Source organism: Amblyomma americanum, chromosome 3 (genome assembly GCF_052857255.1).
Source record: "Amblyomma americanum isolate KBUSLIRL-KWMA chromosome 3, ASM5285725v1, whole genome shotgun sequence".
Lineage (NCBI taxonomy): Eukaryota > Metazoa > Arthropoda > Arachnida > Ixodida > Ixodidae > Amblyomma > Amblyomma americanum.
In genome coordinates, this window is record NC_135499.1 from 32,105,785 (window position 1) to 32,130,785 (window position 25,001).

Sequence of the window (25,001 nt, forward strand, 5' to 3'; positions counted from 1 at the left end):
TCAGGCCGATTACAGTGATGATGAGGATGATGGTGGTGAAGTAGAGCCTCTGGGATGTGCGAAAAGAGAAAAAAAAAGCACTAGCACTGTGTGGCCATTGTTTATCTTAGTTGCGCTTTGTTATGCATGATATTGCCGTATGGTTAAAGTGGTATATCAAGTGTATTCTTTGTGTTGTGCGCGTCTGTATGGCATGGACGAAGCACAGTAGGCACATTACAGTCGTTCTATGCATGCATATCATTCATGGTTATACTTAAAGGTTACAAAGACTGTCTTGTGATCAGTAAAGAAGTGAGACACATGAAATGTAATTCACAGATTCTCTGATTTCCTGTGATTTCCACAGATTCTGTGGACACTTGGGCAGATTGCCCACAACCTGGTGGGCACAGTCAGGTGCATCACCTACCTATGCCCACTGCACGACAAAGGCCTTTCCCATATCTCTCCAATTAAACCTGTCCTGTGCTAGTTCCGACCACCCTATCCCTGAAAGCTTCTTAATCTCATCTGCCCGCCTAACTTTCTGCTGCCCTCTGTTATGCTTGCCTTCTCTTGAAATCCAGTCCGTTAGTCACGAGGGCCACCGGTTATCTTGCCTTCTTCAGTACGTGCCCTGCCCAAGCCCATGTATTCTCGATTTCCACTAGGATGTCATTAACCCATGTTTCATCCCTGACCCACTCTGCCCACTTCCGGTCTCTTAACGTTACACCTATCATTTGTTTCCACAGCTCGTTGCGCTGTCCTCAACTTAAGCTGAACCCTTTTCTTTAGCCTCAAAGTTTCTGCCCCACAGGCGAGTACTGGTAAGATACGACTGTTATATACTTTTCTCGTGAGGGATATAGGTAAACTGCCATTCATGATCTGAGAGAACCTGCCAAATGCGCTCCACCCCATTCTTATTCTAGTTACTTTGCTCTCGTGGTTTGGATCTGCAGTCACTACCTGTCCTAAGTAGACGTATTCCCTTACCACTTCCGGCACCTTGCTCCCAACTGTGAACTTCTGTTCTCTTGGTAAACTGTTGAATATTACTTTGGTTGTCTGCATATTAATTTTTAGATCCACAGTACTGCTCTGCCTGTCTAACTCATTGATCACGTTTTGCAGTTCGTATCCTTAACCCTTTGAAGGTTTTTGCCGTATATGTACGGCGGCGCTTTTCTGTCCCGCAAGGTCTTTGCCGTACGGGTACGGTTTCGATTCTCCGTTTGAAATTTTGCGCCAAAAGGACGATGCGTGCTCACTGGGAGGTGCTGCCACCTCTTAGGACTTACAAGTGTTTGAATTTTGTGCTGCCTTCTTACGGAGATAAGCAGAACTGATTTCTAGCTTTAGCGCGGCACAGACTGCGGCAACGCCCCTTTTGTAGTTTTGGTTTCGCCGCGTGATCGCAACGGAGTCGCGCGAAATTTGAGTTTTCTTTTTGTCAGCACTATCTTGCTGAGGCTGCGGAAGTTGATTTCTATCTTTATTGGTGCTGCTCTTAGCTTGCTTATCACCGTTGCTCGCGAGATATTCTCGCTCTCTGCGGCAACGCGCCTCCCCGGTTTCGGAATCGCCGTGAAATCGCAACGGAGCCGCGCGAAACATCTTTTCTCTTTGTGAGCACTCTCTTGCAGAGGCGGCGGAAGTTGATTTCTATCTTTATTGGTGCTGCTCTTAGCTTGTTTATCACCGTCGCTCGCGAGATATTCTCGCTCTCCTTCTTTACCGAGTTTCGGTCGAGTTCTTCAGATGCACGGCATAGCGGCGATATGGCCGGACGCACTGCCCGTTCTCTTGACACCGACAGCGATGACTCTTCCGATCCTGATTTTGCTCCACTCACCGAGTCAGAATCAGAAGACAGTTTTTCATCGGAAGAGGACAGCTCATCTTCGGATGACGAACTGCATTCAACAAGTTCGACCTCCGACCTCAGCGCAGCCGCAACATCTCGAAAGCGGGCAAGACGCGACGACACCCAGTGGGACACAGGTGATTTTTCGCCATCTCTTTTCACCTTTGACGACTCGCAATCAGGGCAGGTTGCGGCCTCTCTGCTCCGCCAGAAGCAAGTGAATTGGATTACTTCCAATTGTTTTTCGATGAAGAGCTTGTGTCGCTCATTGTCACCGAAACAAACAAGTATGGGAATGATAAAGCAGGCGCATGTCACTCCGGCGCATCGCGGCTCAGAGCCTGGGCTGTCGTGGACCTCCCGGAGCTTTACTGCTTTTTGGCAATAGTACTGCTTATGGGCCTCGTGCGGAAGAACACCCTGCGGGACTATTGGTCGACAGACCCGATGCTGGTGACCCCTTTTTTTCGGGAGATTTTTTCTGTGAACCGTTTTGCTCTTCTGCTGCGCGTCCTGCACTTCAGTTCAATAACGGAGCAATCCGATCGCCTAAGGGCCATCAGACCGGTCATGGAGGCCATTCAGGAAAAATTTGACCGATTTTTTCTTCCGTACCAAGATTTATGCATTGATGAATCTCTGATGCCTTGGAGAGGCCGCCTTTCATTCCGGCAGTACATACCATCCAAAAGACACCGGTTCGGAGTGAAGATGTTCATGATGTGTGATGTGAAAACCGGGTATGTACTTAGATTTCTAGTTTATACCGGAGCTACAGTTAGCCTGGCCAAAAGAAAGGAGCTTGGTTATGCGGGCGCTGTTGTTGCTGACCTTCTGGCGGACTTCCTTGGAAAAGGACACTCTCTTTTTGTGGACAATTGGTACACAAGCCCAGTGCTCTTTGAATTTCTGCACAGCAACAACACAAATGCATGCGGAACTGTGCGTATCAATAGGAAGGGCCTACCCTCTTTCAAAAAGAAGTTGAAGAAGGGTGAAACTCAAAGCTTTCACACAAACACTCTGCTGGCCTTGAAATGGTGGGACAAGCGCGAAGTCACTATGTTGACAACGATGCATGGACCGGAGATGCAGGAGTCTGATAAGGTGGACAGAGCGACCGGAGAAAAAAAGAAAAAGCCTGCATGTGTACTTGAATACACGAAAAAAATGGGACTCGTCGACAGCGTCGACATGCAGCTAAGCTTCAGTGAAAGCATCAGGAAAACTCTGAAGTGGAACAAGAAGTTCTTTTTTCACCTGCTCGACATGACACTGCTGAACGCATTTATTCTCTACCGCGAGAGAACTGGCACCCCGGTAAAGCTGGCTGTGTTCAGAAAGAAAGTCGCTACCCAAATATTGGAAAAATACCAAACCGAAATCCAACGACCAAGGCGCGGAAGACGAACGACGGACAACCCGCTGCGACTGACAGCGCGCCACTTCCCAGAGAGGGTGCCTCAGACCTCTGCCCAAGGCAGCCACACGCAGAGAAGATGCCATGTGTGTGCCAACACAACTCGCCGGACTAAGAGGAGAGCAGACACGCGTTTTATGTGTGCAGTCTGTGATAAGGCGCTGTGCGTGGAGCCGTACTTTAAGGAGTACCACACTTTGAAATTCTATTGAACATTTTCCAGTTGTGAGTGATGCTGACACCAAAGTACTGTTCCAAATTTTTTTTACTATTTATTCCCGATTTTATACATTTTCTACATTCAAGATCCGCAATAAACTAATTTGACCACTTGGGAAAGTTTTCTTCAAAATAATTTGACCCTCAAAGGGTTAATGACTGTAAGGCAATGTCATTAGCAAATCACAAATTACATGGGTATTCTCCAATAACCCTTATCCCCAACTGTTCCCAATCAAGGTCTCGGAATACCTCCTGTAAACAGGTGGTGAATAGCATTGGCGAGATGGTGCCTCCCTGTCCGACACCCTTTCTTACTGGAATTTTATTGCTGACTTTGTGGAGGACTATGGTAGCTGTGCAGTTGTTATATATATCTTCCAGTATTCTGACATAAGGCTCTTCTATATCCTGATTACGCAATACCTGTATGACAGCTGAGGTTTCCACAGAGTCGAATGCTTTCTCGTAATCTACAAAGGCTATATAGAGGAGTTGGTTATACTCTGTGCATTTCTCTGTCACCTCATTGAAAGTAAGAATATGGTCTATAGTCGAGTATCCTTTATGAAAGCCTGTCTAATTATTTGAGTCATTGAAGTCTAAGGCTGCACTTATTAAATACCGTATTTACACAATTGTAAGTTGACTCGAATGTAAGTCGACCCCACAAATCGCACGTCCGAAAAAAAAAAAAAAAACACCGGCAGACGAGCTCAAAAACGAAAATTTATTTCATAGATGGGCTATTCATCCTCATTTGAGTCATCTTCAGTGGTACTGCTGTCATCGGCGTCACCACTGCGGTCCCACAGCACACCGTCCTCCATGGAAAGCCTGCACTTCCTAAATGACCGCATCACGACATCGCATGGTACGGCCGCCCAAGCGGAAATCACCCACCCGCACACAGCCGCCAGGGAGGCTCTCTTCATGCGCCCCGTTGGCCTAAGTTCCTGCCCTTCCGCTGCCAGCGGAGCAAGTCCTTGAATGGCTCGTTAATGCCAACGCCTAGCGGCTGCAGCTGCCCCATCAGACCACCGGGAATCACCAGCATATCTGCATGCTTTTTTCGTAGCTCTGCCTTCACTTTTGCGGTAAGGTGGCCGCGAAATGAGTCCAGCACGAGGAGGTTCGAATGCGATCTTTGAGGGATGGCCCTGGCCTCAACAGCCACACCTGACGGAACCAGTCAATAACTAAGTGGTCCGTCATAAAGCCTTGTTCATTCACTCGCACAATCACACCTTTCGGGAACATTTCCTTTGGCATAGTTTTTCTTTTGAAGACGATGTACGGACGGAGCTTTGTGCCATCTGCCAAGCATGATAGCATAACAGGGAACCGAAGTTTCTCGTTTCCTGTCGTGAGAAGCTTAACCTCGCGAGCTCCCCTCATGCTCACTGTTGTGCTGCTCGTCATGTCGAAGTAGACGGGAGTCTGGTTCGCACTGCCGATTTGGCCGAGCAGGTATCGCCGCGAGTAGCGGAGCTTGAGGAAGTGCCTATAGAAGGTGAGAACTTTCTCCTTGTAAGCAGCAGACAGCTTCTGGCATACACAGTAAGCCGACGAAGAGAGAAGCCAGCCCTCTTCATAAATTTCGAAGCCCAAGCCCTGCTGGCTTTGAAGTCTGTTCGGAGTATCCCAGCTTCCGCAGCGAAGACCCGGGCTTGTTGCGTAATCATTTCGCAAGTCACTGGAAGGGACCGATCACGTATTTCGGTGACATACACTGCAAGCTTGACGTCCAGCTCCAGAAAGCGTCCCGACTTTGGCCCGTGGAAACCTCTTCGCTTGGTGTCGCAGTAAAAAATTCTGTCATTCTGTCTCGCTGCTTCTGCCACTCCCGCACCAACCATTCAGAAACGTCGAACTTGCAGCCCGCCGCGCAGTTCTTGGTTTCTTCAGCGCAATAATGGCCTCCCTTTTGAACGCTGCAGTGAATGAGCGCCGAATGCTTTTCGAACCTGGAGAGCTCATGGCGAAGCACGCGGCCGGCAGTCGAGACAAATGCACCAACTCCAAGCACCACCAAACAAAAAGTGATCGGTAAAAAAGTGATCAGCAAACATCGGCATTCTCCAGGTGCGCCGTCGTTACGCATATAATCATCTAGCCGCCATATTACGCAACCAACTGAAATAGCGGCTCTTCCTTCAGCTAGCGACACTCCCGAGCGCTGGCGCAGACTCCGCGATTAGAACAGCAGCGGCCCTTCCTTAACTATCAATACTCCTGCGAGTGAAATGAAATGGCATTGGTTTTCGGGGAAAGGAAATGGCACAGTATCTGTCTCAAATCTCTGGAGAAACCCAGCGCTAAGAGAAGGGATAAAAGAGGGAGTGAAAGAAGAAAGGAAGAAAGAGGTGCCATAGTGGAGGGCTCCAGAATAATTTCAACCACCTGGGGATCTTTAACGTGCAATACTGGCATTGCACAGCACACGGGCGCCTTTGCGTTTCGCCTACATCAAAACGCTGCCGCCGCAGCCAGGTTCTAACCCAGGTATCCTGATCAGTAGCAGAGCGCCCTAACCACTGAACCACAGCGGTGGGTAACGGAGTGCGCAGCAAAAGTAAAAAATGAAAATCCTTGAACAAAGCCCGTGGAATAACTGAATACTACGCTTGGGGCCGTAGAGCAAACAAAAACCTGTAACCTCGCAGTAGCATCCCTGATAGATCGCTTTTCTTGCTTTTATTGGCAGTTCAAGGCTTCGTTTCGATTGTAGGTCGACCCCCACCACTTCGGAATTTTAAATTTCAAAAAAAGGGTCGACTTACAATCGTGTAAATATGGTACCTTATAGGCAACTGACAGTAAGGTGATCGGTCTGTAATTTTTTATGTCCTTGACATCTCCTTTCTTATAGATTAAGTTGATGTTAGTGTTTTTCCATTCTTCTTGTACGCTAGAGGTCATAAGGCATTGCGCATACTGGGTGGCTAGTTTTTCGAGCACAGTCCTTCAACAGATCTATTGTTACCTGATCTTCAATAGCTGCTTTTCCCCTGCGCATTGCTCCTAAGGCTTTCATTACTTCCTCTTTTGTTGCTGGCCAGGTGTCCCAGTGCTGTTTGCTACTGCCTCTCTCATTAACGTCTTAAGAAACTCATTAACTATCTCTATGCACCTTATATTACGTTACTCGTGAAGTGCTGAGCAGTCATGCTATGTTGCAGAAGTGCTGAGTCATGCGTCATGACTGAATACGAATCATGACTACGCTACTAGTAAAGTGCTGAGTGATGCTATGCTGCAGAATGATTATGAGTCATGACTATGGCTCTGCATACTTTGTACAAACTCTACACACCTTACATTATGTTACTTATAAAGTGCTGTCATGATACATTGTAGAATGAATGAGTCATGACTATGACTATGAGTCATGACTTTCATAGGCCATAGTACATTACATTAATTTCATCATTCATGACCACACACATTCGCTTACATGTGTTGTGACATCGTACACCGGTGTAGTGTAGTACCCAAATTTTGTGCCACAGACGGCTACGGACAGCTTTCGTGCTCATGGGACATATAATGCTTTCACATTAATGCACAACTGCATTACACTGTACTGCCCCCTTGGCTGAAACCGTTCCCCTGTATTTATGTTAGTACTATATGTTAGTGTTTGTATGTAGATGCCAGATTAATACTACATGCATATTCTAATTTAAGCCTTACAAAAATTCCAACAGGAACTTTTTGCTGGGACTGGCACACCTTTGAGTTTTAGAGACAATAAGTGAAGCTTTCACAAGTTAGAGGACCAAGTGCTGGAAATGTGTACATTCCAGCCTAAGTTTTGTATTACCATTCAACCCACATACACTGTAATCACGTTAGTTTGAACTGATACTTTGTTACCATCAACATCAGCTGTATAACTGCGGTGGGAGAGGCGAAATTTAACCCACTTTGTTGGGTTGGCTTTCAGCCCCTGGTAACAAGCACAAGGTACATTTTAACCCAGTCTGTATGGTGGTGCCAGCTCATGAATGAAAAGAAAAGCTTTTTATATAGCTTTCGAGTTGTCACATGATCAAAGCGGGATCAAGAGCAGTTTGAGTTAGCATTACTTGGAGGTTGGCATGTGCGTGCTCTTGCCTGGAGGCCGTCAGCTTTGCTTCTTCTCAAACATGCCTTAGAACATCCTATTTTTCCTGTTTCTGGCATCCATACCTCTGCACTCTAGACAAAAAAAATTGCTGCTATATGTTCACTAGTACTTACAGCCAGCAGACAACCCACATGTGGCTTCAAATGCTGCTGGACTGCCAGCTAATCAATGGAAACGCATTAAGGCAGCAAAAAAAAATGTTGCCACACTGAAGAACAAAAACGTTGCACTGCCTAGGCCCAAAGCAACCTGAGCTACGAGGGATGCCCTAGTGAAGGGCTGCGGATAACTTCGACCACTTGGGGCTCTTTAACATGCCCTGACATTAAACAGTACATGGGCCTCAAACATTTTGCTTCCATCAAAATGTGACCACAGCGGCCGGGACAAACACACGTCTTTCAGGTTAGCAGACTGAAAGGCCTGGCCTGGGTTTTGACCAAAAAAAAATTCCGGGGTCACTCCGGAATTTTTGGTAATGAGTTAGCCAACCAGGCTGCTGGTAGTGCCGGGCAATATGGCAGTTTACACGCTTCTACCCTTTCACGCCATTGCGTGCGTTCCCGGTTACATCGTTCTTCACTCCTTTGATAGAGCTCTTTTTGGCGCGAGAACAATGGCAACACAGAATTATTAAATTGCATCCCTGATACACTCAATATTCCCCCCCCCCCCCCCATTTGTCTACCCAGGAATCCTGCTATTACTTTGCTTACTGGGTATGGTACACTTCCTTTCTATTTTAAAAATGGCTTCTGTCCATCTTGCGCTTGTTCCTGTGGAATGCCATGTGAAGACCTGCGTCACTACTTCCGGGATTGTTCCCTTACTGCTCCTTAAGTTTCTAGCTTAAAATCTCTTTGCTCATCAGACATTACACCATCTAGATACCCCTCACTTCTGAGAGACCCTGCTGCCTGTGCTCATCTCCTTGAAATGGTTCACCTCATAAGCAACACAATTCCTCATTATTCAGGCTCATTTCTTTCTTTCTTCTCATTTCTCTTCCCCAAGCTCCACACAGAGCAGGGCTCCGTGCTCTTTTGTTGGGCATGGGTGCCTTTCGTCGTGACCTGTATACTGTACTTTGAAGGTGTTATGACTTTGGTTTTGCCTTTTTTTGTTCTGAATATGTTTTTACTTCCCTGATTTTCGTCATTGCCTGCACTCTGTGCTTTGTCTGTGATTGTTACTGAGACCATGACTATACTGTGACTTTGGTTTTCTCTTTTTTTTTTTTTTTCCGCCGTGGACTGCACTAGCTCTGTGCTTTGTCTGTCTGCTTTTGACAGTGACTTTGACTGTGGTGTGCCTTTTGTACCGTCTTCTTTTGGGACATTATTAGCCTTAGACGCAACACATATTATCCTTGCCGGTGATTTTAATATGCCCAGCGTAGAATGGTCTTGTTTTAAACCAGTAATTCGCACTGCATCCCTCTTGTATACCGCTTTCCGTGAAGTAATTGGTGCTCACTCATTATTTCAGTTTGTTCAAACCCCTACAAGACTCGGCCTTACCAGTGCTAATGTGCTAGACTTGTTTTTCTGCAATGGCCCTAGCCTAGTCTCGTCTGTCATAATGCTGCCAGGCATAAGCGACCATGATGTAGTTTTAGCAAAAGTATCCTGTAATGCTATGAAGACCCACCACACCCAACCACGCAAAGTGTCTTTTTATGAAAAAGGGGATTATGCTTCGCCATCCCTGAATCAGCCATCCCTGAATATTGATTCCTTCTGGAACTTGTTTAAAACTAAAATTTTGTCACTGACGCAGACTTTCATCCCATCCCGCTTGATTTCAGCCAAGCGTCGTGACGATATGCATTGGATGAATAGACAGTTGCGGGCAATGATCAACCGGCGGAAACGGCTCTTTCGCAGATATTGTGATACGCCCACACTAACTTTGTACTCCGAGATGAAAAAGCAAACTAAGAACTTATCGAAAGAAATCCGTAAAGCGAAAACGGCATACTTCAGCACACTAGGCCAACAACTAAATACAAACCCAAAGGCAGTCTGGAAATATGTTAAAAATAAGAGAAACAGCAGGGTCTCTGCGCCTGATATACTAGACGCAACTGATTTTGGAAGGGATTCAAAAGGTAAAGTGAGAAGTTTCAATCTTTATTTCCAATCGGTGTTTTCCGATCCCATTAATACACATACTGACTTTCAATCTTCCAGCACCCTGACCAGAATGAATGACGTAGAAATTTCTGAACGGGGGATCATGCTTTTATTACAGAAAATTAAAGTTACATCAGCACCAGGGCCTGACAACATTTCCAATTACGTTTTGAAAAATTGTGCAGCTTCAGTTGCCCCGTATCTCGTTGCATTATTTCAGAAATCGTTAGAGAATTCTTCTTTGCCCCTTGACTGGAGAAGTGCCAATGTCGTTCCGATTCATAAGAGTGGTGATAAAACTAAAACATGTAACTATAGGCCCATATTGCTGACGAGCGTGTCGTGCAAAACACTGGAACATGTCATTTATACTCAGTTAATTAGCCATCTACAAAACAATAGTTTTTTCTGTTCGACACAACATGGATTTAGGTCCGGCTTCTCATGTGAAACACAGCTCGTGGAATTCACACATGACATTTCTGTTTCCTTAAACTCCGCCGGTCAGGTAGATTGTATATTTTTAGATTTTCGAAAAGCGTTCGATTTAGTTGCTCACAACCTATTGTTACAGAAGCTTTCAAAATTAAATATTCCTACCTCACTCTTATCCTGGATTGAGGCGTATCTTGCGGAAAGGAGACAGTGCGTGGTTATCGACGGTGTCAGCTCGGAAAGTGTGGGTGTAACTTCAGGTGTTCCGCAGGGGTCGGTTTTGGGCCCTCTTCTATTTCTCATTATTATAAATGACCTCACTAGTAACATTTCAAGTATAATCAGACTTTATGCTGATGACTGTTGTATCTACCGCAATATTTCTTCTGAAGCAGATGCAATTTCACTACAGCATGACCTCAACTCTGTATTCTCTTGGTGCAACAACTGGAATATGGCGCTAAACATCTCCAAATGTAATCTGGTCCGGTTTACAAAAAAGAAACAATTCCTCCAAACAGACTATTTCCTTGGTAGCACTGAATTATCCGCAGTTTCAACTTATAAGTACTTGGGAGTCTTTTTTTCTACTGACCTATCATGGAATACACACGTAAATTACATATCTGCTAAAGCCAGTCGCACATTAAACTTTCTCAGACGTAACTTTAAGGACGCTCCCCTTACGCTGAAGGAGACATTATACATGTCTACTGTACGTCCGATACTTGAGTATGCTTCCGCGGTTTGGGACCCGCATACAAAACTGAATATTGAGGAGCTGGAGCGCGTCCAGAAACGGGCTGCTAGGTTTGTGTCCGCCGATTACAATTTCCAAAAAAGTTCTTCTGGTTTGCGCGAGAAGTTGGGATGGCCATTACTTGAAAACAGGCGCAAATATTTGAGACTCTCTTTCTTTTATAATGTGCTTAATAATAAAACTGGAATTCCAAAAGAGAAATACATTAGTGAACCCAGCTACATTTCCGCCCGCACTGACCACCCACTTAAGGTGCGCGAGTACAATTGCCGTATAAACGTATTCAAATATAGTTTTTTCCCACGAACAGTGCATGATTGGAACTGTCTCCCTTCGCGGGTCGCTACCGCTCCTCCTACATCGTTTCTGACCGATTTGCAAAGCCACCTGTCAATATAAGTGCAATAATTCTTGTCCGAGTGTATTATGTTTTAAGCAGTGCTGTATTTTAAAATGTATCTTTTTTTTTGTGTGTGTATGTGTGTGTTTAGGGTATGTTTGCCTTTCTACAATGGTTTTTATTTTGTTTGTTTGTTTGTTTGTTTGTTTGTTTGTTTGTTTGTTTGTTTTTGCTTCCGTGTGCATGGGTTTATTGTATTTTCTGTGTAGACCACATCATTTGCCTAATTTATTATGTACTAGATGTTTGTTCTTATTTATGATGTTCCCCCCTACAATAATGCCCCAATGAGGGCGCTGTAGGTACTGTGTATAAATAAATATAAATAAATACTGCTTCGATTTTCCCTTTAAGTTGTTTTTTTTCTTTTGACCATTTAGTTCCTTTTCATTTATCTTGAATTGGGGTTAAGCCTGGCAAAGCGTTGGTTTTTTATATGTTGTTTTTATATTTTCTGAGAGGGCCAATAAAAGGGTAAAAGGGTCAGCAGCCGAGCACCATAACCACTGAGCCACCGTGGCAACCAACATTAAGAAAAGGGTGTTGCTGGTGCTTCACAAGCACATGCCAACTACCATAGTGAAACATGCCACATCCTGCTCTACATATAGTGCTTTGGACCTTTTCACAAAAAAACTTTTTGCTTCAACACACAGAGACCTAGGTTCAAGGAGAGCCTAGACACACTTCATTTACAATAAACATTTCTTCACATTCCCCTAAAAAAATAATGACATTTATCTATCTATCTCTTTATGGGTTTTTTTTTTTTCAAACTGAGTAGATGTTAGATATTGGAAGCCATTTTTTCTTCATTTGAATTCATATTTTCTAGCACTTAGTGAACACATGGGACAAGAACACAAATACACAGGACGTACGCAAGAACACAAATACACAGGACTAGCGTACGTCCTGTGTATTTGTGTTCTTGTCCCTTGTGTTCACTAAGCACTAGAAAATATGAGTTCAAACAATATCCAACTAGCCCAAGTTTCTGCCTTACTTTTTCTTCATATTCGTATTCGATTGTTATTCCAAATTTTCACTAATCGCACACCCCTGTTAACAATGCAAAGGTATAAGAATGCAAAGGAAACAATGTTAAGCAATAGAAATGGCATGACAAGAAGGCAGAGACTGAAAAGCAAATACTTGCACTACGTGCTCCACACCCTGTACTTTACATTTTTTTGCACTGCACTCTGTTTACCTTAAAAGCCAGTGATAAACAACATTTTGGCCAGCACAGTTAGTGTGTACCTGCTCTAACGATGTGGCCTAAACCGCCAGTCTACTTTAATGCTCAACACATTGCTTACAGAATGTCAACATCAGAGATATTTAACCTCTCTAAAATATTACTCATCTAAGGTAGCATTTTGTTACTGGAGTTTTGCTAAGTGAAATTTCTTCATGGTGATTCCACGGGAGATCTAACTTCCTAAATATTTAAAATTTTTAATTTTCTTGATTATTTTATATATTATGCACACATTCAGTAGGCCAACAGTGAATTTCGCTTTGTGAAGAAACGCTAATATCTGAGGAGAAAAAAATTATAAATGACATCGCGGCAGATGCAGCGTTTTCAAGCACAGCTGAGCTTCGCAAATTTCCCATGACGTAAGAACCTAGACGTGAAAGCCATGATGGATATATTTTTTGTGCTAAATGTACAGGTGAAAAGGAATATGTCAGGCCTATTTCTGCCATTTTGAGGAAGTTGTTGCTTACTAAAAAAAATTTTGAAACTGACACAAGCCTCAAACGAGGCTATTTTCAAGAATTTTTTTTCTTCACAAATATAAAGCACATCTCCTTCAAATTTACACAATAGATAAGCATCGAGGTGCTAAAAAAGTGTACCGACTTTCATTATTATATACAGTACTGACCTAAATCTGGCACTTTTTAATTTAATAGCGTTTTTCAAAAATCAATCAAAGACACGCAGTAACAAAAATACATAAAAATAACACTCTGAGAGATAAATTAAGAGAGAAAATAAGGGAAAGAAAGAAACACTCTTCAGAAGATAATGGGAACTGCTTTTATTGACCATTTCCAGATGGCACCGCCATCTGTAAATCCCTCTAATGTGTTCCCTGGCACTAGTCACCTTTTGAAATGCAGTTTCCTCCACTAGTACGAGCCAAGAGTTTTATATGTCCCCAAGAAGTCGTAACTAATGACAAAGGAGCACAAAAATGGAAAACGAAACATTACAAAATATAGACCGCGGTCCAAAGATGCCATTCTCATTTAAAAAAGCTTAGTATCTAAACTTCACTTACTAAGAATCAATGGTTCATGTACTGTACCTGGGAATTATGTTCCTGCATTTGTTTTATGCATAACAAGCATCGAGTAAGAATTCCCTCTCCTGCTCCTGCTTGTATTTTTTATAATACACTATAAATGCACTACAGTTCAACGCTTTGCAGCTATTCCTTGAAATGCAAAGAAAAAATTTGGGTTCACAAAAGTAAGAATCAAGCAAAAGGCACTCAGAGCAATAGATAATAAAAATAAACAATAATTACTGCTGCAGAAGAACAAGTTGTGCACCTGACAACAAAACCTGAAATTAGATGGCAGCCCCTGGTTTTCGGGCAAGGTGCTCGTATCCTGCTGGCCTGCAAGACCATGTGACTCTACTTCTGGGCAAGCAGCGCCTGAAGAATTTAGCCGATACGGTGAGGTATTGCTTTGTTTGCAGGGCAGTGCACCATTCGAGCGCCCTACATAATACTGCGAACCAGGCTCAACTACCAGAAAAACATCATAAAGTACAGGGCAGCAAAATGAGAGTGACATCAGTTAAAGGTTAAACAAGAAAGTTGGGCTAGTTGGTGCTGGCATACTGGTTGCGACATGTTGGCTAGCGTGAAATAAAAAGCGGACAGAGGCAGAGAAGCAGATGGGACACAAGCTGGTGTCCCGTCCGTTTCTCTGCCTCTGTCCGCTTTTTATTTCACGCTAGCCAACATGTCGCAACCAGTATCAGTTAAAGGAGTATGAGGGTTAGCCACAGCATGATTTTACCCACAAGTAAAATGGCTCTTGGAGGGTCTGTTGGCACTACCAACCAAACCCTGCAGCATACTGAAGAGTGCGTTATCAGAAAGTGCACATGTAGTAAACTGTACAGTCCCTCGAGAGACTCAAAGCACTCACCAATTAGCTGTAGCAATGCAAGCGGCTGTGGCACTCAGCTGCAATGAAAAGTGCACTGTCTGCACCCGTAGAATAAAAGCCCTAATGTCCGCGCAATCCCATAATCTGCTTTTCTGAACTTAAAACAAAACGCACTCTAGGCCAGAACTATATGTACAGGCAGAAGCAATGTGAAAGGGAACATGCAAGCCCAAGGTGATGTGGGCTGATCGTGCATCCATGTGGCTTTGGTACAATTTGGGAGGCATGCCCCTTTGCAAACACGATGAAGCGTGCCCCCAATTTTTTAGAACAGTGCCCTTAATTCTGAAAGCGGGAAGTGCACTGAATGAGCATTTTAGCGTGCATAGCTTTCATGTGCTTTCAAAAGCTGATGGCAAGACAGCATGACAGGGTGTTTAGAATCGCCACAGTCATGAGATCGGCTTGTATTGCCACAGGCTTGCATGTTCTCTTTCCCACTACTCCTAGCTGTACTAATAAAATTAGTTATCCTGATAAAATATGTGTGGGAAAAGAACCGTGCTTATTAGCAAAAAAGCACTGAATTTTTGGACGCCGCTTTTGAGTACAGCTGCTTTAATACCTCAAGTGAATGTTCCGGAACTGACACGCCTTCGAGACTGCCAGTGCTGTGCCGAAGGCTGTACAACAAAAGACAGAGCTGCCAAACTGAAGATGTTCCAAAAGCAATGCCCGCCCCACTATCATTGTATCTGGTGCATCAATGCTATGCAATGCAGCTGAGTGGCATATCCATGGACCCAGCCATGTGATAGGTTTACTAGAAAACATGTCCGCCATGCTTGTGGCAGACTTGTACAGACAGTGAGGCCAGGCCCATAGGGCATAGCATCACTCTCCACAAAATCCCTGCCTCATGCCTTCCAGAGCAAAAAACTTGGGAGCCTTCTTAACCACATTCTTAACGAAGAAAATGTAATAGCATTTAGGTTGCCTGCTATGGTGCCTATGATGTCTAATGGTTTTCCTGAAATTCTCCTGCCAAAACTCCAGTTGGAACCAGTTCCATTGCCCTTATATGGTACGCATAAGTCATCACCTTCTAGAGAGTTCAAGTACCTTCCATTGGATTACCATAAACAAATTATGCCAATCCCACCCAGTAATCCACTTTTATCCACCCACTAATCCCCACTTATCGACCCGAATCCACTTTGTGTAGTGGGCCTGCTTCCAAAACTTTTGGGATCCTTTGCAATTTTTTTAAATGTGCCAACATCCAAATTTCGGAGGTCCTCAGATTTTCAAATTCGATGGTGCCCTATGACTGGGTCACGTGTTGTTCATGATGTCATGACCCATGTGACCAATCAGGAAATTTTGCGACATAGAACCCAGAAATTTTTTGTGAGAAGACAAACTAAATGCTATCGCTTTAAAGTAAAAACAGAAACCACAGCACTTGCAGCACAAGAGAACAGACGGCTGCTGCTGGCAGGTTTCCTGGAAGTAGGGGTGCAACCGACTGCTGTTTGGACACTTGTCACGGGACTGTCACAGACACACACCAGGAGTCGCAGCAGCATCCACCAGTGGGGACGATACACAGTGGCCGCTCGAGACTGCCCACAACTCACCGATTGGATTTTCGGACTTGTTTTGTCTCGAGCCGATCATCATCTGTGCCCCCAATGGGCAAGTGTGATGTGGATGGCAGCATCCGTGCGGGGTCACGCCCTGACCTTCGGCGTGAACCCGCTGGGGGGGGGAGCCACAAGGAGGAGGGAGCACCGCAGAGCGGCGACCAGCGGCACGATGAGAACCCGCCTCGATCACCCAAGGCGCTGTGCTGACCGGGAGGGGGACATTTTTGACGAACCTCACACCAACACTCAGCAACTGCCCGGGGCGCTCCACCAATCAGGGCTGCCACCCTTTCACATAAGCCACAGCGAGGAAACTTTGACTGGGGAGGTGGAAACTCATCATCATTAGCAGCAGCAACAGCAGCAGCAACAACAGCAGTAGTAGCAGCAGCAGCCTTACTACGCAAGTCCACTGTACGCGAAAGGCCTGCCCCATATTTCTCCAATTGACGCAGTCCTGTTGTGCCAGCTGCAGACACCTTATTCCCACAAACTCCATGATCTCGTCCACCCATTCATCTTTCTGTGGCCTCCTGCTATGCTTGCCTTCTCTTGCAATCTATACCGTCAACCCAAGGGACCATCTGTCATTTTCCCCTTGCCCTGACCATGCCCAGTTCTTCTTCTAGGGGTGGAAGCATACAAACCCAAATTGAGCCACAGCCAGTTGAGTGAGCCAATAAATTTTTAAAAGTTCTTTTTTTAAAAGCTTTAAAAGTACGGCAAAATGATTCATACTCGCTGCACCATAAGTCTTATCCTGCAAATCTCCATGAAAGCTACCCTGCACTGACTGCAGTTTCATTTTTCAGAAGGATACAAAACTGAGTAAGTTGACATAGAACATGAAGGAAAGAAAAGCACATGTGTTGTCTATACACTATAGGTCTTTTTTTTTCTCTTTGCCTGTAAAAGCCTGCCACTATTGCCAACATAGCATCAGGAAACTGAATTTGTGCACATTGCTACCCTTGTACTCTGCGTTGGCACACCCAAAACACACTTGCTGCTGCTGGTTACTGCTCAGCAGGGAAGATGCCAGGTTTTCATCTCTCAGATCACTGTCATATTTGCGATGGTTCTCCTGAAACTTCTTGTTTTGCACTTCTTGATTATCATTTTTCAGGAATAAAGAATGCTAGGTGTACAGAACAGTCGAAGCCTATCCTATCGCAAAAGCAGGTGGCAGAAATGCGAGTCGGCCTTCCACTCAACTAACTAAACAGGTCTTGCGTTAGGTAAAAAAAACGAAGCAAAGTTATTTGGCGTGCACTTCCCCACTTTTGCAGCAGCGTGGTTCAGATTTCAATGTTCCTTTCTTATTAGCCGTTTTGCAGCAACGCAGTTGTGAGTGCGTTTCGTCCTGCGTATTTTTTTGCGCATCTAAAAGTGTGAAATGCAATGTTGAGTATACTTCAAAGCTGTTCACATGATTACTGATGCACTGAGTGCAAAAAACAGCTTTGTAGTTACAAATGGATGCAACAGATGGCAGTACGTGATCTGTCAAGTACGGGATCTGGCAGTACGGGATCTGGTACCTTTCAAACTTGGGACTGCCTGCAGAGGAAGCAGCGATATTACAAACCTTTAAACTGAATGATCATTTTCATCACATCGTTTCACGTCACAATTGGTGGCCATTAAGGGGATAAATGATGCCCGCATGCTGTATGAGTTTGCTAAACAGACAGTGGCACACACCCATCTGAAATCAAACAGGGCATCACCAGTCTGCTTATTAGCTGCAAATGCTGCTGTAGTCAAGACAAGACTAAGGTCCTACCGCTCTTTGCTTGACTGAACACAGTCTTGGTCGAGAAGCTGTCAAGACCAAACTAATGCAACGAGCGGAAGCAAGCATATCCGCAAGAGCTGCTGGGCATCATCACGGCAGGTACATCCAAGGCTTCACAAGAGAGAAGCCACAAAGCTTGTGGCAACAGGGACTGTTACAGTTTCAAGGAATAACCAAGAAGAACTAACAGCCATATCACAACCATTACCAAAGGTGCGCTAACACCAATGGCAACATGGCAACCAAGCCCACACTTCCACATTTCAACACCTGCAGGTTATTCATAAAACGGTGTATAATTCTGGGCAAGAACCAGCCGCAGCATGAAGGAAAATCATAGGAAGAAAAGAGCACGCAACACAAAACAAAGGACTCTCCGAAAAGTGGATGTGCCAAAGATGTCAAATAGATAATCATTCAGATGCAATGTGCCCGTCATATTCCTCCTAATAACAGAATGCTCATTTTCAGGGAACAACTTAGCAGTATTCTTCTATATGCTGCAACTGGATATATGTCTCAAGGATCCCTAGAAGGAACCATCAAAACCAAAGCACACAATATTGCTGCATACACACAACAACCCCGAGTGGATAGCACTGGTGTGCTGACATCTTTACTCCTTATAATAAAGTAAGGCACGGTTATAACGAACAGCACAATTCAGCAGAATTTCTTCAATATATGAAGCAGTTCGGTATAACCAAACCCGCTTATAATGAATTTCATTACCAAGTCGGTTATACACGAGAAACGCCAGCTTGTGGACATAGCTGTCAGCATTTAGTCATTCTCGAGCTTTCTCTTTAATGGTTTACTTGTTTTTTTTAATTGTAGAGAGCATGCTCCTTGCAATCTTAACATCGCTTTAGCATCTGATTTTTTTTCGCGCCACACTCAAAGACAAAAAAGCAAAATACAAGTGTCGCCATCACCAGCCAATTTTTCACGTAAAATGCGTGCACCGACACCGATTATGGGGCAGTGCTACACCGTCATTCACTTCAAAATGGTGGAAACCTATCCTTTTCGGTAAGGATGTCATGTATTTGGATCGACTAGCAAGAAGCTTTTTTAAAAACAAATTTTATCAAGAACCTTCTGGTAGGCTAGTTGGCGCATTTCGTTAATTTTCAAGCTGCACAAAGCAGCACAGACGGAGGAAGGAGGACACACAGGTCTGTGTTGTGTCCACAGCACTGCCCTCAATGCATAAGGGGAGAGGACGCTCACCACGCGTGTACTGCAGAGAATGCTTTGAACCAGGTTGACCCGTCGCGACGAGACGAAGCCCGCACACGCGTGGTGAGCATCCTTTCCAAGCTATGTTTGCATTCATCTGTCTCTCCCCTTACGCGTCAAAAAAAAGAAGCATTACAAGCCTCCGCACTAATCCAGACATTGCAATACTTCCAGCCGACAAGGGGAATGCCACTGTGCTTTTACATAAGTGCGATTACAAAAAGGAACTGCTGACCCTCTTAGAAGGCGTTAGCACTTACGCTCATCTCGCGCGAGAACCGACGGCCAAGATGCAGAGAGAACTATAGAAATTGCTGGCCGACAACTTTCGAGTAGTGCCCCTGCAGCACAGGTCACTGTATTTCTACCTGTTATGCCACAATGGTTCAGCCTCAGCCATCTACAGCTTACCAAAGATTCACAAGCCTGACGTCCCTTTGCGCCCTATAGTGAATTTTATGTGTTCGCCGCTTCAGAATCTGTCCAAATTTCTGCACAGAGTAATCTCTCCTCTCGTCGGCAGGAGCCCTACACACTTACGCAACACCCATCACTTCATTGAAAAGGTTCAAAACCTTGAAATCAACGCCAGAGAAATTATGGTTTCATTTGACGTAAACTTACTCTTTACAAGTGTGCCAATTGACCTTGCCGTGGAAATATGCACCGCCGCCTTTGAATCAGACCCATCACTGCCAGAAAGAACTCCGATAAATGTGCATGACCTGGCCCGCCTTCTCAGATTCTGCCTGTCAAACACGTACTACACTTCTGAGGATGTCCCGTTCAGGTAGATTCGCGGAGCCGCCATGGGTGCATCGATTTCCATGACAGTTGCTAACTTGGCCATGTAAGAAATCGAAGGCCGCGCTCTTGTGTTCACACCTTCCCCAAAAGTGTTCCTGAGGTACGTGGACGACTGCTTTTGCATCCTGAAGAAAGGAGCATTACATGACTTTAGTATTTGCCTTAACATTTTGGAGCCTAGCATAGAGTTCCCTGTTGAAGAGGAAAGCGACGGCCGCCTCCCGTTTTTAGATATACTCGTTTCCAGACAGTCCTCACGTCTAAATTTTACCATTTACAGAAAACCCATGCACACCAGCCGGTACCTCCCTTTGAAGTCCGTTCACCCTGATTGCCAGAAACGTTCTGTAGTGTCATCACTCCTCCGACGAAAAGATATCTGTTCCAGAGGAGAAGACCGGATTGCTGAAGATGTGCGTGTATGGTGTGTCTTGTCCACCTGTGGCTATCCTGTACACGTCATGGACTCTGTACACCGCCACATGGAACGTCCCAGGCTGCAAGCTAATCCCGCTACCCAGAAACGAGCCGCGATTCCCTATGTTCCTGGCATCAGGGAACCTTTGGCGCATATATTACGGTCCTACAAAGTTAAGACAGCGCATGTGCCAACTTGGAAACTGAGGAGTCAGCTAGTGCAAATCAAAAACAAGCTGAAGAAGGAAACGTTCCCAGGTGTTGTGTATTCGACCCCATATGCGGACCACCCGTCTGTGTACATCGGCAAGTCGGGTGACTTTGAGCGAAGAATACGTGATCACCAGAGTGACGTCAGAAACTGGCATGCAGATCAAAATGTGCTTGCCGAGCTTTCTGTGTCCGCTGCACACAACATAAACTGGGCAGAGGCAAGTGTGATCGCAAAAGAAAGCGACAAGAAATCACGGATCTATCTGGAATCGTGATTATTCATGATTCACGAGCGCATACGCTTAATTGAAATGACGGAAACTTGCCCCCAATCTACACCAGGTGCCTGGGTTCGCTCATGCACCGTGTATAAATAAACGACGCAGCTACGTTCTGCCTCATTGTGAACAAGGCTCCCGTGGGGGGAGCCGAAACGTCATCCCATCATTTCTTTTGGTCAGCGTGCCTTCTATTTTCGTCATGCACCATGCCAACCAGACGGGTTTCCTTCAGACACTAGACTTCAATCACTGCCCTCGTTGTTCCACACAGTTTGAAAATTAGCACTTTCTCGACAGTAAACACGTCTTTCTGGCCAGAAAGAGCCAGAGAATAAATTTTCACTTAGAACAACAGGTTGAAGTTGTCCCCTTTGGAAAAATGACCATCTACAGTTGGTGTGACAGACCGATATGTAAAGCCGACCTATTTACAGGATCTAAGGTAGTCTCGGCCAAGCCGTGGGTAGCATGCACCCCGCACAGATGCCCATTTCCACCAGGATGTATGCAGCTCCACAAGTAAAAAAAAAAAAAAAACGAAAAGCTAACTGTGTCCACTAACAAAAATATTAACTGTGCGCCATTTACCCTGCTCGCTCTCACTGGTGGTTGCTTTCTCAGACGAGCAGATGGTAGTGCGAGAGTAAATGTCCGGTTACTTCCATAGCGTGCATTGTACTAGAATCCAAAACCACAGGACCCCTGGAAGTTTAGTTTTCCGCTTACCAGAGTTGGTCGCATGCAAGTGTGCAGATATAGAAGGTGTGCCGTTTTACTGAATTTGCCTCCGAATGATGGCCTTGCGATTTCGTTTATCACTTTGAGCTGCACGAGTGCTGCAATGCCATTCCACAGGAAATACATCACTAAATCATTAAAAAAAAACAATTTGACTTTGTGAGAAGCCGATGAAGGGAAGGTAAGCTAGCTTGGAACAACAAAGGACTGCATCACTGCAGCCATACATCCTTTCTTACTGACTAGCTGGAACTGTGGGGTGCTCATTTATCCATGTTGTGACTCAAAGCTGCTTTCAAGGTTCCAATCAGATTTTTCAGACTGATTCCAGTTATGCGAAGTCCTTATGCAAACAAATCTGCATATTATACGGCCCTTCAGCACTGATGTTTTCAAAACAAGCAGATAAAAACATGCACTCAATGGAGCCATATTATAGCGATCGTAATATAAGATGGTGAGCATTTTAACTATGATCTTCAGCATTCTCACTGAATCTACCAGCATGAAAGACAAGGACTAAAAAAGTGACAAAACTGACTGCGCTTGTCCCGTCTCCTTCCTATACTCCATCTCACAAGTCTTTTGCAGCACTGTGAAGGCTGTGGCAATCTGAGCCAATCAGAACTGCATGAGCTGCAAAAGTGTTCCTCTGTGCCCCTCATCCTGCAACTGGTGGCTCCATCACTGGGAAGGACAGAGCACCAGTGCCCACTTGCTGCGTGCAGGACACTCGGCTGACTCAGCGGACGTCATGTTTACAAATGGTGGCGCACCACTCTGCAAAAGGCCTTCGCAGTGCTGTGCTCATGAGTGCATACTTTCTCTGCTATTTGAATCAGTGAATGAAACACTCGCTGTACACTCAAAACACCATCCTGAACTACATTTTCAATTACTGCAATAACTTTCTGAAAAATAACTGCAGCACTGCTCAAATATTTTAGGGACTATTTGTTGTTTTGCTGTCTGCCTTGGACCTGACTGGCTGAGAGAGCTCTAGCTTTCACTGTGCTGCAAGCAACTTGTGAGATGAGTATAGCCCTTGTCGTTCACCTAGATAGATTCAGTATGGCACCTTACCAGCTAGCCCAAATGTCCATTCCTCAGCATTGTGGAAACCTGTTTCCCCCTTCCATTTCGACGCAGCCCATCTTCATCGGCGGTCACACAGCACGGGCTGGGTGAGGAGGGAAGTCTCCCTCATGGGGGAAAGGGAACGGCGACAGGAGCGCCACCCCGTAGGTTATGCGGAATTCTGTGGGACCGGACAGAGCAGAGCCTCTTGGGGATCCGGCCAGCGTCGTGACCGGTTGCAGCGGCATGCTCTCGTCACCTTCCGCGGCAGGCGCACGGGGATCCGTTGTGCCTTGCCACTGGACTTCTGGTTCCAGGCAGCGAAGCGAGCGCAGCAAACGCGCGCTCTGGTCGCCTTCCCCAGCAAATGCTAGGGAATGGCTTTGCCCCAAGAATGCGGCGTGCACGGGAAAACCCGGCCGCCATTATCAGCGCATACAAACGTTCGCCGCCGATACCTCCGAAAGTCACGCCCCCGCCCCAGCCGGTAAGTCAGAAGTCCTTACGTAGCCTTCTATTTCCGAGGAATGCCTCGTTGATGTTTTGTAGCTAGCTGGTCCGCTCTGTGTATTAATTGCAAGTGTAATAAATAGCATATGAGTGTTAACGCTTTGTCGTCCCCTCCCTTTGTTCCCTCGAGCACGAATCCCATCCGCGGTTAGCGAGCGGGAACGCTGCATCCGTGGAGTGGGAATGCGGGCAGGGGCGGAAGGCTGTCCCCCGCCATATTTCCACAGCGTTCATTATGCATGCCTGGTTTGACAGTGTTTCTGCACATAATTTTTCATGTATAAGTACACTGTAGCACATTGCACCTTGTACATGAAGCATGATAGTGCTCCAGTCATTTACACATATGTGGACACAGCACCTGAAGGCAATATCTGAAATCTTCACTCATTTCACCTAAAGGTCCTCCCTTCTGCTAAACTGCTCTTGGCCATGGTTGTTCATCCACAGTCTTTGCAAGCACACAGCTCATAAAAATGCAATGCAAGCTATAACACAAGGTCCAAGACGTGTTCTTTCTTTAAGTGGGGACGCAGCACACAAATCGCGAAAATCATGTAAAAAGTCGAATTTTAAAAAACAGCAGATTTGGAATGTGGGATCTGCTATGAAAGTGCTTTATGACTGTGGGCAGCAAAAAGACTGGTAGCAATCTCCGTGAAAATGGCCGATTTCCGAGCACAATACCTCCGCTTCTGCATTGTCACTCGTGACGAGTTCAGTGTCACTGGAAAGCTTGTTCCACCAGACTACTCATGTTAAAACCACATGCATATGATAAAAAAAAAGTGCAAAAACATTCAAAATGTGGTGGCCTCTACAAAGCCACTGCCATGAACTGCTCGTGAAACCTCGGGGCCATTTTTCTCAATAGTGCGTTTTGTTTTTTTTTACCCCAGCGGTGGCCAAGTGGTTGAGCATCTGCCATGCATGCGGGAGGTGCCAGGTTCAATCCCCAGTGCCGCCGGGTACCCACTGGTGATACAATAGGTACAAGCTTTCCCCTGGTCTGGTGCTTGGCTTCTTTAGGGTGAAATGCTTGGAAAATGGGTCTTTGGCCCCACCTTGAGAAATGGAAAATACCTTGTGCCATGGTGCTCTTTGGCCGTAGATGCCCTTGCGCCATAAAGATCCGTAATCATCATCATCAAAAGTGTTTTTTGACCCCACTGTTTTGCTTGCAGAAAGCGCAGCACAGCAATGGCTTGATGGATTTTCATGAGGTTTGTCGCGTTGCATTCCTTTATACTTTCCTCATGCAGCTACATTCCCAAATTTTTTAATTACTTTCCTATTCTTTTTACTCTGCCATTGCTTTGACATGATGAGAACGAGTGCATTATGCAAGCATGGATATAATGTGGTATGCAATGCAGCACATAAATATTTATGTCAAAACTACTGAATGCATATGAGTGAAAATTTGTATTTAATCTGTGCCAAATTTCATGGCTCTGCACCAAAAGATTAAAATTTCACCCCCAAAACCCATTTCCCCCATTAAAAGGATAGTCTACTGACTTTTATCGACTAATTTTTTTTTTTTTTTTTTGCGGCGACAGAAACCTTTTTGCCCAAATAAATGATTGCCTTGCTGTGGCACTGAGAAACATTGCAGAACGATTTAAAACCTCATTTTTCCACGTGGCAGTCTCACTTTCTGTAGCAGTAGCATTTGTATTGGGGACATGACAACTGCCGCACTGCTGTTGCAATGACGAGCGTGGCATTAACCGAGATGCATAGATATTATCAAAATGACAGCTGAGAGCACT

General features: G+C 45.1%; 1 protein-coding gene across 3 annotated transcripts in view; it reads right to left on the reverse strand.

Annotated features, from left to right (window-relative positions):
* Window positions 1-25,001, reverse strand: part of Atg16 (Autophagy-related 16) — a 187,409-nt gene that overhangs the window by 68,609 nt on the left and 93,799 nt on the right. For 2 of the 3 annotated variants that reach the window (XM_077657219.1, XM_077657220.1), the window contains exon 8: window positions 16,135-16,341. The exons of the other annotated variant lie outside the window; for it this stretch is intronic. In XM_077657219.1, coding sequence (XP_077513345.1) covers window positions 16,135-16,341 — 207 coding nt within the window. The remainder of the gene's footprint in view (window positions 1-16,134; window positions 16,342-25,001) is intronic. 3 annotated transcript variants of the gene reach the window in all.